Here is an 18,545-nt window from a genome sequence, read left to right on the forward strand (position 1 = left end):
TATATATATATATATATATATATATATATATATATATATATATCTTTGCAATGTCAGCTCAGGGTCAGGCTATAAGGCCACCATGCAGGCTGATCTGTCTTCAGGTTGATAATAGATTCATTGTTCAAGCCACTGACAGTACATTTGTATTGATAGTTTTGTTGTTTTTGAGTGTCATCTTTTTTGCGCTGTAGCCAACAAGTTCAAACATGTGTTATAGAATGGCCTTACTGCTTCATCTGTCCAGGAGGTGAATACAAATATTAAGAAATATTACCTAGGAGGTGTTCAGTACGGTGGCTCAGAGGTTAGCATACAGGTCTTTGCAGTGCTAGGTTCCAGGTTCACAGGGCAGTATCTGCATGGAGTTTATAGTTTTCCCCCCCCTGTGTCTGGGTTTCCTCAAGGTACTCCGATTTCCTTCCACAACCCAAAAGCATGCAGTTAGGTTAATTGGCTTCCCCCCAAAAATTCTTCTTAGGCTATGCTACTTGCATATGACTATGGTGGAGACATTAGATCGTGAGCTCCTTTGAGGGACAGCTAGTGACATGACTATGGACTTTGTACAACGCTGTGTAATATGTCAGCGCTATATATATATATATATATATATATATATATATATATATATATATATATATTATTTATTTACTGTGTAAATATAATATTTTAAGGATTGAGTAGAAATTCAGATTTCTGTTATTGCCAACTTGAGGCATTTATTTGGACTGTTAGTTTCCTTGTCCAGAATGAGTTCTTATCCCTGATTGGTAATTGTGGGAAAGTTGTCCCACAAACTTGAAGAAAGGTAGAAGCCCATAGTTAGAAGAAGAATCCAAAGGAACTTCTGGGGTCCCTAGGGTCTTTATTTCCTTTATCTTTGAGAGTTTCAGGCTGTGAAGCAAGAAAACCATAACATGCTTTATCTTTGCTTTTAAAACACTATAAGGCAACACAGGGAATATATTTTAGACACCAGGAAAATGACATATATCACTGAAATATAAGCAAACATGGAGGCTATTCTGCTTCTCTGAAGCAACCAGGTTGCATTTCAGGGACTTCAGAAAATAAACCTTTGAAGTAAGCAGGGACTAGGTCTACTTACTGGTGTCTTTTTGTACCTGCTAGATCAAGATCTCTGTCATTTTTTATTCATTTGAGTAACACACAATAGTTTGCCATTCTGCTGCTATTAAGGCAAGTTGTCCTTCAGGCATCAAGTACACTAACATAGGAATTTCCTGGATTGTAAGCTCTTCGGGGCAGGGTGCTCTCCTCCTGTGTCACTGTCTGTATCTGTCTGTCATTTGCAACCCCTATTTATTGTACAGCGCTGCATAATATGTTGGTGCATTATAAATCTTTTTTTAATGATAATGTATATCCAGTATGTCCTTAAGGATTTTTAATTCTCTTTTCCAATATTTTGTGCATTTTCGGCTGCAGTGTTGATTTTGCTTTTATTTTTGTCATGTGTTTTCAAATGTAGATGTTTTACAAATGTCCTAATGTACAATTTATTTCTTCATTTTGCAGTTGGTGTATGAATTTTTTCTGAGATTTTTGGAAAGTCCAGATTTTCAGCCAAGCATTGCAAAGAGGTTTGTGGACCAGAAATTTGTGCAACAGGTAAGGCGTTAGTTTGTGAAATGTAATGACTAATACCCAAGCTATCTTTTTGTTCTATACTGTGAATCTCTTAAGTTCATCCTCTGGTATGTTTACATCTGCTTAGTTCATTTTTATAGTCCATAAATATTCCATTCATTATTTGTATCTCTGCGGGTTTACTTAGGATTTATATTTGCTCTATGTTCAGCGTTTTAAAACTCCGATTGCTGCAATTCAGTTGGCTAAATAAGTCCATTGTAGTTTACAATGTAGTACAAAAGCTTGGGAGCACATCTGGCTCTGTTGCGTCCCATTAAAACAAAATCACTTCTTTTTTTTTTAGCATCATATGAGACTGCAGTAACCACAGTGCCCATTACTGCACTATACCATGGTTTTTGCACTACAGAAAAAAAATGACTGGTTTTGTTTGTAAAATGGTATGATTTATGCCATGACATTTGAAAAGAAAAATCATTACCTTAATGTACCCCTTTGTGGGTTCTTTTTCTGCAAAAATAAAGACACATAAGGATTGGAGTGACAAGAGCTAAAATTGTGAATATTCATTCAGAGCAGGTCTTGTGGGGATGTTCCTGGTATGCAAGGGTTAGTGTTCATGGTCCAAGACTTTGCAACCTGTGAACTGACAGTAGGGTTATAAGCACAGTGTGTGTTTTGATTATAAAAAAATCTAATGTAGATTCTTTATTTTTGCTGTCTGTAGTTTTAAAAGACATACATATTTGCAAATCCTTTAATGCAGTGTTTTTCAATCAGGGTTTGTCGAAGCAGGGGTCAGCAAACTTTTTTGGCTACTTGGCCATTTTAGGAGGTCAAGAAGGCACACTAGGCGGACTCTCTCTCGAGGTTGCTTGGATTTCCTTGAGCAATGAGCACTTTGTGCCTCTCAGCTCACTTACCACTGACACCAATGATCTTTTTGTTTATCTGTAAGGGTGACATTCTTCCTAATAGCCAGCAAAATAAGAGACATTCTTCTCACTGTTAACCACACTAATGTACTGTAAGCTGTGGATTTACAAACAATAACAGGGTTCCCTAAGATTTAAAAGTTATTTTAAGAGATCCCCCCATATTAAAAGGTTGAGAGAGCATGCAATAATGGAAGTTAGACAAATTTACACTCGTAGTGCCTTATTCTGGTCGTGCCAAAAAATCCCCTACAGTAAATTAGTGCACAGCAAAACTCTGGTGCACAGTAAAGTAACTGATTAGGTTGTATTTTACTACTTTTTTAAAACACAGATTGATTGCCACTAAGTTGTTAACGCTTTACCTAAATACGCAGCCTTTGCTTATTATGTCTGCCCTCTTGTTTTCAGCTGTTGGAGCTGTTTGACAGTGAAGACCCCAGAGAACGAGAGTTTTTAAAGACTGTATTACATCGAATATATGGCAAGTTTCTTGGCCTAAGAGCATTCATCAGAAAGCAGATTAACAACATTTTTCTCAGGTATGGTATTTATTCCTAATTGATAAGGCATCACTTCATGAAGCTGTTTCCCTATTACTTTCCCATTGTTTTTTTTTTTTACACTTTTAAAAATGTTGGATCAGGCAGGGCATTATTGCAGAAAGGAACAGGTGATATCTCTTCTGTAATAATAATTCTTACCTGCTTGATCACTCCATTGAACCCTGAAATCCCAGTTCTCTCAGTGCTTAATTGGTTCCCTTGATTCCTGATTGGTCTGGTGAACTATTCAGAAGCTTAGGTGTGCATGCTTCCCCTGTGCTTGCTGGGACTGAATGAATTCCTGTGCTCCTGGTTGTTCATCCCAGCCAATCAAGTTTTATAAAGATTGGAATGAGGAAGAGAAGAAGGAAGAAATGGTGGCGCTTTTGATGGGACTGGGGACGTGTGTATAGCAGGGTTTAGTTCTAAAGCAAACTAACTTTACCGGGTCTTGAAGCCCAAGTATTGTCCAGCCCACCTTGTGATCCAACCTTTCAGTAACCAACCAAAAACAGCTGGGTGGTTACTGAAAAGTGCCAGGTGCTGCACCCGGCTAAAAGGGGCTGGGGGAGACACTGTTGTCTCAAACTTTGTTAGTCTTTGACTATGATTGATTATTGTTAATAAACCGTATTTCCATAGCGCCAACATATTATGCAGAGCTGTACATCATATAGGGATAATTAGATTTGAATATGGCCACCCAGATTTCTGGTTGCATACCTGCACAAAACAGTAAGATTGTTATAAAAATATTTTTTTGTGTTTTCTTATAATACTATTTGTTGCACTAAATAATTTTACCATAAATTAACCATTTAAATACATTTTGGTTTCCTCAACAGGTTTATCTATGAAACTGAACATTTTAATGGTGTGGCAGAATTGCTGGAAATATTGGGCAGGTAATTTATTAGTATAATAAGGAAATGTAGAGAATGTTTGTTATGGCTTGTACAGTGCCAGTCATGTTTATGGATCTACTACAAACGTGGAATGTTTTATTCACATCAGTACTTATCAGTAAAAGTACATACCCAATGCTCAACCCAGAAATTTTATAGGCTGGGTGGGAGGAAATTGTAGGCGAGTAACGTGACCCAGCTCTTCAGTAACCTCTCAAAAACAGCCAGGTGGTTGCTGAAAAGTGCCGAGTTGTGGACCTGGCTAAAAGCGGCTGGGAGAACACAGGTCCCCCTTTATAAAATGTCAACTCCTTCTGATGTGAATTGCATACACTCAAAAACTACTACATTAAATACGGATATCCCCTAATTATGTATAAGTCTTTCTAAACCATCCGGTATTTTTTTTTTTTTAGACCAAATAAATCCTCATGATTTATTACTGTATTGCAACTTGGCTGCATAGACAGTAATGAATCTGTTCTTCTTGAACTAGTAAATGCTTCAGCAAGTGTTAAAATACCCCGTGCTGCAGCTATCTCTATATTTGGACTGCAGATCTCACACATGAAGCAGCAGCCTAGCTCTCCTTCTGACAGAACACCCCCTCTCCTTCCCTACAGACAGCCCTAATCAACAGTGCTGCTCAGGTATGGAGGGCACCATTGACCCCTGTGCACTATTCAAGGGTAAATGTGTCAGTGGTCCAGATTCCCTTCTGTCCAACTCTTCAAATTGCTGCAGAACAGGTTATTTAAACCCTATCTCCTGCACTTCCCTGTTAGAGCAGATCAGATTTTATGCTGTGTATACAGCTTGGCCGCATTTCAAAAACAAATCAGGCTGGTTTAATTGGGCTTTAAAAAAAATACTGACTGTTCTCGTTTGTATATGTTATACAAAAAAAAGAAAGGAGAAATACCCTCATTAGATATACCCAGTAAGTACACAGAAACAGCCCAGTACATTCCTGCTTTGTTTTTTTTTTCCCTATAAACTTTAGTATGCTGTTAAATGAGCTTTTAAAGCTGAGCTCTACTCTTTTTACCTTCAGTCCTGCACTGATGTAAAAGCTGCTTTTCTTATATTGAAACTGTTTGTTCTGATTTAGTTGCATAATGCGAGTGAATCTACAGCGAGTCAGATAAAGCCCATCTAATTTCCTGGTGGATGTACAACATTATCTAGCCATTCCCTCCCCAGCCTGACTGTCCTTGTCCCATGCATTTCATGATCTTTTAATCATTGGGGGTCAGGATCATATGTGGGTGTTTCCTAGAGCTATACAGGAAGCTCCTGTACAGCTATGATATGGATGCATTGCATAGAGAAGCACCCGTAACCTGTGAGAGTACCACAGGGTTAAAAAAAAATTATACCGGTTGAAAATGCAACGGATTTGCTGTAAAAAGAATCAGCACATTGATGAAGTATGCAGGATAGAACCAGTTAAGGATAAATGTAATTAGATTAAACATACATTTTAATGAATGTCTGAAGACTCCCTCCAATAAATATTGGGTAACGTGTATTTTTGTCTTTGCATGGGAGGAATCCTTACTGAAATCTCTTGTCTTTATTTTACAGCATCATCAATGGATTTGCATTACCGTTAAAAGCTGAGCACAAGCAATTTCTCATGAAAGTCCTGATTCCTATGCACACAGCTAAGGGCCTGGCTCTGTTTCATGCACAGGTCAGTGTGATGCCTTTACGCTGTCACATTGAGAAGAAAAGTACTTGCTGCGTGAAGTCTTTGCACCTGTTGCTGCTCTATAATTGAATTGAGAGAGCTTAGAATGAACACACATAATGATCTTGTATAAGTACACCGATCGCTGTAGAGCAGCAGTATTGCTCTAAGCTAGAATTTTCTTTAGAAACAAGATGTCTTTCATTAAAAGTCAGTCTTAAAAGGTGCATTCTTTATTCAGGTTTGCCTTTCATTGATAGTTGTAGAAGTTAATTAGTAGCTGTCATAACGAACACATTTGCAGACAATATACAGACAAGCAGCACTTTAGACTGGAATTGTTTAGTTGATCAATGCACCTTACTGCTCATATAACTAAATTCAACAAGATACATACTTTTAATGTATTATACAGTACTAATATAGCACTAACATATTATGCAGCGCTGTACAAAGTCTATAGTCATGTCACTAACTGTCCCTCAAAAGAGCTCCCGATAAAAAGTCCCTACCATAGTCATATGTCATTATTTAGTATAGAGATCAATTTTAGGGGGAAGCCAAATAACCCAACTGCATGCTTTTGGACTGCTGTGATGAAACCTAGGATATCTGAATGGAGTAGACCAACAGAACTAAACTTGGAAGATTGAGAAAGAAAGTTGGGTGGTGCAATAGCAGTGCAGAATTTACGACACAAGAACCAGGGTCTACATATATTAAAATATGGCTAATTATTGCAATTATTCTGAGGAAGCACTAAACCTAGCTTGAGTAATACAGCCATGGTTGGACCCAAATTGGTCACGGTGGGGTGTGTGGATCTGCTTTTAATACAATGCAGGGAAACACCAACTAAAATGATAGTTTGGGCACCTCTATCTTAAAGAGCATAAAGTTTGGAAGTGTTGGAGCATCTGTCATGTTTTTTGTTGCTGCCCTTGTCCCAGTTGGTGAGCTTCACCCTGTGTGTCCTCATGACCATTGTCTTTTGGAAAAGAAATCCAAAACAAAACATGTCACCAGGATGGAAACCGGTATAGAGGTGAAATCTTATAATGAGAACACTTGTTCTACAAATGTCTGAGAGGTTTTTCTGTCCTTTGGAGAGAGATTATTTTCTGTTCTTTTAAGACAGAAGAAGACAGTAAGATTCCAAAGTTTTGGCTTTTGATTCACCCTAAGCATGAATATACCTCTATATCTAAAACACACTGTACTTTTAGTTGTATTAAATAATTTAAGCTGTTCTGTATGAACCTACAAGCTCTGTTTCATAAAGATTTTTTTTTTTCTTTACAGCTAGCATATTGCGTGGTCCAGTTTTTGGAGAAAGACGCAACACTGACCGAGCCAGTAAGTATTTTGACATTCCTTCCCTATGTACTTTGGCTAAGTGTTCTGTATCCGAAAAATACCAACTTGTAAAATGAAAGAATGTTCCCTTAACTTGTTTGAAGCCAGGCCGGATCTGGAGACGTACCACAAGGTCCTGCGGCATCCTTCTGTATAGGGATTTTCCATTTATTGTTCATTCAATAGCTACACGCCTTGTAAATTTCTAAGAACTATTTTGAATATAAAATACCTGTACTGACCACATATCACAATCCAGGTTTCAAAAGAAAAGGGTATCCTACCCATGAAATGGTCCAATTCAGTGTTCTTCCCAGACCCTTTTGCCGGACGCACCACCCAGCACTTTTCAGTAACTACCCGTCTGTTTTTGGGTGGGCACTAAACAGTTGGATCTCAATACAGAGGCTGCCCCCTGTGTACAATTTCTTCCCAATCAGATTAACAAAATGCATGGGTTGTAGTCATGGTCTTATTATTGTAAATATATATCTACGTCCAGTTCGACATTGGGAGAGCAAAGACACATGGGGACTCCCAATGGTCCTAAAAAAAAACAGTACTTGTAGTATTTCCTACATTGATTGGTTTCATTATTACCTGCAACACATCTCTTGCACTATACCTATTTACTAGACATCATACCATTGGAGGATGCAGTTGATGTGTCCAAGTCCCTGGGCAGAATGTGAAGGCTTTCCATGTCTGTTGGTTGTGTACATCTTACTGCTGCGGGATCAGGCTGGATGTAAACTTTACAAACATATGACGTTTTCATCTGTTATTATTATTATTATTATAAACAGGATTTATATAGCACCAACATATTACGCAGCGCTGTACAATAAATAGGTATAGCAAATGTCAGATACAGACAGTGGCACAGTCTAGGAGGTGGGGAAGTAACACACAATAGGAGGGGAGATATCTATTGAAATGCAGTGCTGAAATTTTGTGGAAACCTCATTCTGACCTGTTACTGCTAACATCATCATTCTTTTGTACACACTTGTATTTGGACATCTATACATGCTATCCCCTTATAAAAAAAACAAACAAAAAAAACCCTGAGAAAGCAATTGTAGCCGCGAAATGCGTTGGAACAAAAAAGATTTTTGATCAATTTTTTACATGATACATGTGATTCCAAGCCATTTGTTTGGCTTTTTATCAAAATATATGTAATGTCCGTTTTTTTTTTTGTAGATTTTGTAATAAATAACATTCTTTTTAAGATATTTGTTTACCATTAATATGCTCCTTGACTCTACTCACGTAAGTTAAGTTGGTAGAATGGGATTGTGCTTTTCATTGTTCTCTTCTGGGGATATGGCATTAGTCTGATGGATGTATCATACTTTAGGGGAGTCTATTAGTGACTTCCTCCACCTAATAGATTGTAAGCTCTTTTGGTTAGGGTCCCCTCCTCCTCATGTGTCACTGTCTGTCTCTGTCTGTCATTTGCTGCCCCTATTTAATGACAGCGCTGTGTAATATGTTAGCCCTATATAAATCCTGTTTATTATTATGTATAATAATAGTGATAATATTAAAAATATCTGTGTGACCAATGTCAGAAGCTTATTGATAATTAAAAGTGATTTATTTGGTTTGGGCAGGGTTGTATTGGCTTTTTCTTTACTCTGAGCTTTAAAATATATTGGTACGTTAGAATAAAGAACAGTGACAGTATAGCCATGACAATTATCTAAAATCTACCAAATATTTTCTCAGTGCTGAGGGAAATGCTTACAAATCTCATACGCCTGAATAGCAACGTTCACCTTAAAGAACATATAAATGTAACATAGATACTGCTTGCTGATGTAGTAAATGAATCTTTTCCTATTGAGTGGGCGACAGTAGAGATGAGCATTGCTCTCAGATTGGAAAGTAGGTGTGCTAAAAATAGGCAGAATGTTTATGTGGGAGTGTAGCATGAAGCTGTATCCTCTCTTCTGTTAAATATCATAAACATGAAAGACACGGAGAGCCAAATGCTAAAATTATTGAACTCGGGTGGCCTAACTGCTTGTTATCTGGAGGAACTGCTTCAGATCAATGACATTTAAAGTGGAGATATAGAAAATCGTTCTGTGGCTTTAGACATACAGTTGTGTGTGTGTGTGTATAGATATAAGTGTATAAATACATATACATAAACACACACACACATAAAAAAATAAAACTAGAAATTACATTAGTATTTGTATTTTATTGTGTGTGTGTGTATATATATATACATATTACATACATACATATAATAATATAAATATTATTTTATTTTTTTTCAAACTCGCCTACCCGTCTTCTTCTGTCTCTTAAACTCTCACTACTTTCCACCATTCCATACTTCCCCCACCTCCTAGATTATAAGCTTTTCGGAACAGGGTCCTCTCCAGTGTCTGTCTTTATCTGTCTGTCATTTGTAACCCCTATTTAATGTACAGCGCTGTGTAATATGTTGGCGCTATATAAACACTGTTTAATAATAATAAAAATATATGTATAATTTATTTATACATATTATACACACCTACAAATTCCATTGGTTTGCAGAATGTAATTTTAAGTTATTGAACTGGAACATAGGCAGATGTCTAATATGTACAACCTAAAACTAGTATTTTATTTCCATTATGCTAAAAGCAAACCTTTTCTTGGCAAAGCTAATGTCACAAAACTGAAGAAGCTAGCTGCTCTTAGGCCTAGTACACCCAGTATGATTTTACCGTGATCTGATAAGTCAAATTGGAGCCAATCATACCAATCATTTTTTTTTTTTTTTGGATTGGATGATTAAGATCAGTTGGATTAGAACTGAAATCCTTTTCAATTTGTGAAAAAAATTGCATGGGCAGATTATCATAGGTGTGTGCAGTGTTGTGGGGCGTTCAATTGGAACAATTAGCAGCAAATTTGCTTGGCTTGGTATTTCCTTGAGTTTAGACTCTCACCTTCTCCTTGTTCCATTGCTATTGTCTGAATAAAAACCTGTCACTTTTAGTTAATGGGCACACCTAGGAGTACCCCCTTTCTGAGATCATCATTTGATTCCCAGTTAAAGGAACTAAGAACTAAACCCACGCTATTTGCCTTTACCTGTTCCAACCCAGGCTTTCGCCATCTTTTCTTCTTCCTCATTTCGATCTTCGACCATCTGTATTGGCCATGCCAGGAAGATGTAACTCCCACTCGGCACATGGGAGTCCATTTATTCCCAGCACATGCAAGGGAAGCTGAGATTGCTGTAACATCCGCAGCTCAGCAATATTTGACAGCTCAGGCAGGTAAGGACGGTTATTGCAGAAGGATCATCATCTGTCTCTTTCTGCAATAACCACCTGGCTGATCATTCATTTTTCAGAGTGGGTCTTCCACTTTAATCAGGAACATGAACATAGGGATAATTGTGGTTAGTAGGTTTTAGTAGTCAGAAAGTCTTTATTTGCTTTGGTGACAGAGAAGCAGAGCAAAGGTAACAGCTGAAACCTAGAGATTATTATTTTTACACAGTATTTATATAGCACCAACATATTACGCAGCTTTGTACAAAGTTCATAGTTATGTCACTAGCTGTCTGCCAAAAGGGCTCCCAATCTAATGTCCATACCATAGTCATGTCATTATTACAGTCAATGGACAATTTAGGGGAAGCCAATGAACCTAACTGCATGTTTTTGGAATGTGGGAGGAAACCGGAGTACCTGGACTGGAAGAACTTGCAAACTCCATGCAGATAGTGTCCTGGCTAAGATTGAAGAGTCTTAAAGAGGCCCTGAAAAATCCATTTTCCAATAATAAAAAATATCCAAAGAAATGTGTCATTACTGTCTAAAATGATTTGTCTTGCAACATGTAGAATTCCTTGCCTGTTGTAATAAGTTGCTTACTTGTAGAATAGCTGGAATGCCGGAATGCAAAAAAACTGGTGAACGGTTATCAGTATTTGTCTTGTGGAATGTTCAGATAGTGCTCAACATTCCAGCAATGTGTCTTTACTACCCCCATGACAGTGTTAATAGGTGATGAGCATTCTTTCTTTTTGATGGGTGTAGTTACTTGCAAGTATAAAGAGAACCTGTATTCCTTTTCAAAGTTTTAAAACACCTGCTTAAAACTTAAAGCTAAAGTCCGCTATTTCTTGCTTTATTAGGCAGAAATGGTTATACAGGTTACTAAATTTCTGAAAAGTTTTACTATGTTTACTAATGTTTCCTAAAGCTTAAAGGCTGGCCTTGCCTTTGCAAAATGGTAAATGTGTGCAAGATCCTCCTCTGTACTGATTTTGCTTGTTGCTTATTTCCCTAAACACTAAGATCTTCTTAAAGGGTGCAAAAGAAGCTGCAGCAAGTCGGATATAGCCCTCCTCATTAGCTGGCTGGAGGTCGTCCATTTTCATCTATACTTTTCCTTATCAGCTTTCCTCTCTTTGGTTCTGCTCCTCTTTTTATCATAGAGGCTTAATATCACGTGTGTGTGTTACCCAGGGCGGTCTGCGTGTGGGAAGATGCTGTTATGGTTTACCGGGGCTATGTATAGCACCTAGCCAGCCTTTCCCACCCCATGCGTCGGGAATATGTGAAAAAGCTAAGCCGCGCATGCACATCCCCAGCTTTAGTTGCCAGGGAAAACCCAGCATTCTCAACTTCCCCAGCACAGCCAATCGAGATGGCTGACGTTTGTTGCTAGGCAGAAAAAGAAAGATGGCGGCGCCCAGTGAAGGAGCATGGGCTAGGTAAGTGCTGCAAGGTTTACCTCCACTTTAAGATGCTAGCAATAACTGGAGCCATTCATAAAGCATCAAATAACAGGAATAATGATAGAATTCATTTGCCCAAACATTGTAAAAAAATCCCTGGATTTCAGGGCTGGATTTAATTGGTTTAAACATTTTAGTGGAGCCCTTTATATTTGTGTTCTAACATTTTATGTTTGTGTCTGCTTTATTTGCAGGTTATTAGAGGACTTTTAAAGTTTTGGCCCAAAACTTGTAGCCAAAAAGAGGTAATACCAGTTTTGTCTGTCACAGAGATGTATATAACTTATCAAAAGAGCTTTTCATTTACTGTGTTTACTAATTATATAGTGAAAAAGTTGGCTAACTTTATTGTTTTTCTTTTTTGTCACAGGTGATGTTTTTAGGTGAAATAGAAGAGATTTTGGATGTAATAGAACCAACTCAATTCAAAAAGATTCAGGAACCTTTGTTTAAGCAAATATCAAAATGTGTGTCCAGTTCTCACTTTCAGGTAGGTGGAGTTTATTAAACCTAAGCCAATACATCACCCTGGGGTCTACAATATCAAGCAATCAAGATAAACATGCTTTAAGCGTTCAGTCTGTAGGCATACTGTCTTATGCTCTGTTATGATACAAACTATTGGAGCTCACAGGTCTTGGATATTTTCTACCTGTGGCTATACTGCCACCTTCAGGAAGTTTGGACACTATGCAGACAAATAACAGTAGGCACCAGCTCCCTCTAGTGGCTATATTGCTGCATATGCTAGAGCAGTGATTTTCAATCACTGTGCCGCAGCACACTAGTGTGCCGTGAGAGATCTTCGGGTGTACGGTGGAAATGTATCCAATTACCATTGTCGAATGTCTGTGCTGTAGTAACTGGCAGAGTATTGTAATACTCTTCCATATCAGTGGGTGGCAGTAGGTAGCTTAATTGCCTTGTTTATTCTTACAGACAAGAGAATTAGCTACAGAATGTAATTTTGTAACATTTTTGATTTGTGGTGTGCCTCAGGATTTTTTCAATGTGAAAAATGTGCCGTGGCTCAAAAAAGGTTAAAAAAACACTGTGCTAAAGTATAGCTTTGTATCTTTGCCCATTTGTTTCATGTGATGCAGGCACTTGTTTCCTGTTGTTTTTAAATGTCTTTACCCTCACCACAATTGAAACTTGCATTTGGGGTGGACCTCTGCACAGGGATTGCTTCCCTACAGAGAAGGGTTGCCCATTTTGCAGCACTACTGAGGCTGCAGCTTTCGTTAAGATACACCTGAATTGCATTTTATTTGTTATGCATTAAATATTAAATCTATAATATAAAGATTGTATATACTAGATTGTAAACCCTTCAGGGCAGGGTTCTCTCCTCCAGTGTCACTGTATCTGTCTGTCATTTGCAACCCCTATTTAATGTATTGCGCTGCATATTATGTTGGCGGTATATAAATCCTGTTTATTATTAATAATAATAATAATAATAATAATAATAATAGTAGTCATAAAATAGTTGCATAGAATTTTTATATTAAGCAGTAATGCATTACTGGGTCTCTGTATTGGTACAGCTGTTAACTTTATAGCAATGTAGTTGCATGGCACAGATGACCATTTCTACCTGAACAAGTTATTTACTTAAGCACTTCAATGTTTGTCATGTATGCCCTTTACTGATCAAGATTTGGGGAATATTGATTACACTTATCTCTTTCCTCCTGAGTTAAGATGCTTTGTTGTAGTCCTTCATAGGGCCTTGCATTCATTTTATTGTGACTTGGCTAAAATCTCTCAGTGGGAGTTTCCACTCGGAAGTCACCCACTGTGTCTTGTTGAGCCCGTACAATGCAATCATTGTTTAGGTCTATGATTAGAAAATTGTTTTCCAGTTAAACTCTGATGTGAAATGTTCTGTGTGGGCCACTCCATTTATCTGAATGTTCTAATTCTCTTTTGTGCAGGTTGCAGAGAGGGCCCTGTACTTCTGGAATAATGAATATATTCTTAGCCTGATTGAGGAGAACATTGACAAAATTCTACCAGTCATGTTCGGTAGCTTGTACAAAATCTCCAAAGAACACTGGAACCCGTAAGTGCAATATCCTTTATTAACAGAATTCCTCTTTCTTAAAATGATATTGAAATTCCAGGTTACATTTCCACCTATTGGCTAGGGTAAAGGTTTTCATTCACATCTGGTCACCGGTCGCACCACCCACATGGCTGTTTTTGGGTGGTTACTGAAAAGTTGGGTCTGTTATTAGAAGCTGCCACCTGCCTACAGCTTCTTCCCACCCAACTTACCATTTCTGGGGAAAATACTGGACACACTTCAGTGCTCAACCCAGAAATTTTTTTAAGCCGGGTGGGAAGAAATTTTTGGTGGGTGGCAGCCCCTGTATTGTGACCAAACTCTTTGGTAACCACCCAAAAACAGCCGGGTGGGTGCTGAAAAGTGCCGGGTGGTGCGCCCAGCTAAAAGTGCCTGGGGAGAACCCTGCACTTATACCCCCCTTGGTCATTGTGTTTGTGTCTGTTGGCTGATAAAAGCCCATTTTCCAGCTGGAATTGTAAACACTTGGTGTTGGTTCAGAAGGCCAGAGATTGATACAATTTTAAGTGTATGTTTAGCCAAAATTTTTTTTTAATTTAAAGCATACCTGACATTCAATTTTAGTACACTTTCTCCATATTAACTCAATGAAAAAAGGAAAAGTGGCGGAAAAAATGGGTAATTTACCTGTCCTACCTGCACTGCTACATAGTATGACATCAGCATCTCTACAACAGGAGTCGCGTGCATGCCTGGAAGTCCAAATCTCACTAGTCTAGTAGTGTCTGCTTTCCTTCGATCCCGCCAAAATAGTGACACAACCCTTGCTTAGATTCCATATTAGGGGGGAGGGGGGATAAGGTAAGTATTGTATTGTATATCAACTAAATCCTCGCCCCTCTCTTCCCTACAGGATGATCAGGTAGCTGCAGTCAATTAGATGAACATACAAATATTCTAATATTATTTAAAATGTTTTTGTTGGTAAAAAGAAAACAAGTATTAAAAATTGGGTAATAAAGCTTTAAAGTAAAGATAACAGGGACTGTTGATTGTGGGTACAATGGAACATTGAATGGAATCAGGAAGGAATTTTTTTCCCGTTGGAACAAATTGTACCAGGGTTTTTTATGCCTTTTTCTGCATCAACTATGTCCATAGGGTTTTTTTGCCTTTCTTTGGATCAACTATGTCTATAGATTTTATATCTGGGATATGTTTATTTCCCCAGTGGTTGAACTAGAAGGCCTTTTTTTCAACCTGACTTACTATGTAATTATGTAAGTAAAAAAGGTCTTCAATAAAAGGCTACAACACAAGCAATTTAGAAATAAAGGAAAAATAAAAATTTGGAAGGAAAAGGAAGGAGGAAAGGGGACTAAAGCAGGGGAGGTCCAGTCAGCAAATAGACAAATATCTCCCCTCCTATTGTGTGTAAATTCCCCCACTTACTAGATTGTAAGCTCTTTGGGGCAGGGTCATCTCCTTCTGTATCACTGTCTGTATTAGTCTGTCATTTGCAAACCCCTATTTAATGTACAGCGCTGCGTAATATGTTGGCGCTATATAAATCCTGTTTAATAATAATAATATTAATTATACTAATAATAAATATAGAAAAGTAGAAGCATGGCAAGCACATAGCATAGTGTGTTAAAATACCTATAATTGCACATAGAAAATATAAATGGCAATATAGATACAGTCAAACTAGGTGACCCATAAAAATATTGTAATGGTATTTCAGAAGTGAATCCTCCTCAAAGGTTCAATAGCATAGCTACAAGTATATTTCAAAGGGGGGTAATAAAATGTATTCTTGTTCAGAAAACGAATGCAGGATAAAGCTAATCCAGCAAATAAAGAAGCATATGTAGTCTGACTATTCATATCCGGAGCAAAACACCAATTTTTCCATATGCATAAAATCGGTGCGCTCGCAGGAAGAGTCTCTGACAGTGGGAGATGAGAGGTATATCCATTCTCACCGCCCTCCTGACTACCACCAAAGAGAACATGACGACAAGTTTTTTCACTCCTGTTTTAATGTATAGAAGGACACTGACTTGGTACGAACAAGCCTTTGGTAAGAATATTATTTAGGTCGTTTTGTTTTTTGTGTTTTTTTTTTTTTTCAAACTAGTGGTTTACATACCTCCAGGTACTTCTGGCAGGTTCAGATGTATTTCTCAATGTGATACCAAAAACCCATTATACTAGTTTACCTTAAACAGTATACGATCCAAAACAAACTGGATTAGTCATTTTCCAGCTAGTCAAAGCATAAAAGAAAAATCTGATCTCCTGCTGCCAGACAGGGCTGGTAGGTGTGACAATGCTGGGTATATAGCTGGACTGGATAGATAGAAATACAAATCGTTTGCCAGGGTAAATAGCTCTCAATAGGTGTATTTCATCTGCATTTTTACCTGTTTTTCCAATTTTTAAACACTGAGTTAAGGCTTATGCTGAGCCTAGTCATACACTTTAACCTCCCTTGTGGTCCAATTCCGTCCAAATTTCCATGCAAAAAGCGGTACAATTTTTTGCATAAATATCAGTGAGTTATGCCTAAGAATTACAGCCTGCAATGAAAATTTCCATGCAAAAAATTGTTATAAATAATTGTTATAAATGTAATAATAAACTTTAAATAACAAAACAAAAATCTGTTAAAAAATCTAAACTGTTGTGTGGTATTGCTCAGGTAATCAATTGAATTTTGCTGACCTGCACTAAGCTGCATGCCAAGTGCACATCAAATGCAAGAAAACACACATCGACCTGAGCTTATATATATATATATATATATATATATATATATATATATATATATATATATATATATATATAGTAAATATAAATAGTAAAGACTGACACTTTGTATAGGAGCCATTTTATTTTTAATATTTACACATTTTGTGGTAACTTGTAAAATCACTGTTTTGAATATTTTTGAATTTATATCAGTGATCAGCTCACCTTTATGGGTTCCCTAAATCAGTCATGATAATGACTCTTGATGATGATTCTTTTTAGATATTGAATGCCCAATATAACCAGGTTTTTTTTCTGTTTAACTGTGGTGAAATTGTTTTAAGATTCATGTGTTCTTTTTTTTTCATAGGACTATTGTAGCCCTAGTGTACAATGTGCTAAAAACATTAATGGAAATGAACGGGAAACTCTTCGACGAACTTACAGGGTCCTATAAAGCCGAACGGCAAAAGTAGGTTGAAAAGAACAATTTTAAATTAAAACTTTTTTTTTTTTTATCAAAGATTAACTTTGGTCCTGGCACTGAATACATGTACAGTTTAAAAAAGGATAATTTATTGTTGCTGAGAAACTCTAAAATCATTGTTTTCCCTATCCGTTTTCTAAAAACAATTGTGGGCTTCCACTGGGCACATCCATGCACAAAATTGCCTTTTTTGGTGCAAGTACAGACTCAACTAATAAGTAGCTGGGACGTACAAATGCATTATTTTAGAATACACTGAGACAAAGTTTGGATGCAAACATCTTCTTAGCAGCTTGGACAGTTTGGATGCAAACTTCTTAGCAGCACCCAAAGTGTTGTCATTATGAAGGTATTTATATTAATTTAAAGAGCAGATGGTGCACTCCAATATACTATGGGAAATCTATACCATGGTTTGCATTTTGCTGACCATTCATAATTTGCAGATCGTAGTGTGGAGCCTGTGGTGTGGTATAGTGTTCTGTCTGCCTAAAGCTGTAGTGAGCATTTCTTGATTGCAGAATAGGCTAGTCGCATGACTTTGATGGGTACTCCTAAATTGTAAGCTCTTCTGGGCCAGGTCCTCTCCTCCTCCTGTGTCACTGTCTGTATCTGTCTGTCATTTGCAACCCCTATTTAGTGTACAGCGCTGCGTAAAATATTGGCGCTATATAAATCCTGTTTAATAATATTACTGTGATCAAGTTCCCCTCCTCTTTTAAATTAACTTTATTTTGCCCCTTTGTTGCACAAGCAGTAGTATGACCACAGTAAGGCTACACCTCTGCTTTATTTTTGTCACTTCAAATCCAACCCCTTTCTCTTTTCAATTTACTTGCATATGCAACTTAACAAAATACAATAAACGTCAGACTACGCTTCGTATAGGAGTAATTAAAACTAGAGTTACTAGAACATTTCTGTACTACTAAAGTTTAGATTATCTAATAAATTGTCCACTTGACACTTGAAAGTTTCTCCCTGTCTTGGCAACCTCTTTGTCTTGGTCACCTAGTTTGCCATTAACCAATGTTTTCTTCTGCAGAGATATGTAATCTCTCTCTCTGTACAGCAGACTTACAAGAACTCCCTCCATAGCAGATTTACAAGACATGTCATATTTGAAGTCTATAAACATTTTATATGCAGGGTAATTTCACAGTTGTAGGAGTCCAATGCAGAGTATGTAGAGCTGAAATCCTACAAAGGCTATCTGATGCCCTGCCCCGGTCATATGCTTATGTAAATAGATACATTTTCATATAATCCTGAATGTTATTTCAAAAATCCTTTTTAATGTTTAAATATTCGCAGCTTTTCCGGTGATACTTCCGTGGAGTTCCTTGTTAAGGCACTTTGTGTTTTAGGGTTTAGTGTCCCAGCCCCTTTTAGCCAGGTGCACCACCCGGCACTTTTCAGTAACCACTCAGCTGTTTTTGGGTGGTTACTGATGAGT

The 18,545-nt window shown here is 37.5% G+C and overlaps 1 protein-coding gene across 1 annotated transcript in view; it reads left to right on the plus strand.

Annotated features, from left to right (window-relative positions):
- The window catches only part of PPP2R5A (protein phosphatase 2 regulatory subunit B'alpha), a 77,569-nt gene that overhangs the window by 51,553 nt on the left and 7,471 nt on the right, over positions 1–18,545 (plus strand). Inside the window, exons 4-12 of the mRNA XM_072409837.1 lie at positions 1,543–1,635; positions 2,964–3,094; positions 3,943–4,002; positions 5,590–5,698; positions 6,998–7,051; positions 12,008–12,058; positions 12,184–12,303; positions 13,754–13,881; positions 16,973–17,074. Coding sequence (XP_072265938.1) covers positions 1,543–1,635; positions 2,964–3,094; positions 3,943–4,002; positions 5,590–5,698; positions 6,998–7,051; positions 12,008–12,058; positions 12,184–12,303; positions 13,754–13,881; positions 16,973–17,074 — 848 coding nt within the window. The remainder of the gene's footprint in view (positions 1–1,542; positions 1,636–2,963; positions 3,095–3,942; positions 4,003–5,589; positions 5,699–6,997; positions 7,052–12,007; positions 12,059–12,183; positions 12,304–13,753; positions 13,882–16,972; positions 17,075–18,545) is intronic.

The sequence above is a fragment of the Pyxicephalus adspersus genome, chromosome 4 (genome assembly GCF_032062135.1).
Source record: "Pyxicephalus adspersus chromosome 4, UCB_Pads_2.0, whole genome shotgun sequence".
Lineage (NCBI taxonomy): Eukaryota > Metazoa > Chordata > Amphibia > Anura > Pyxicephalidae > Pyxicephalus > Pyxicephalus adspersus.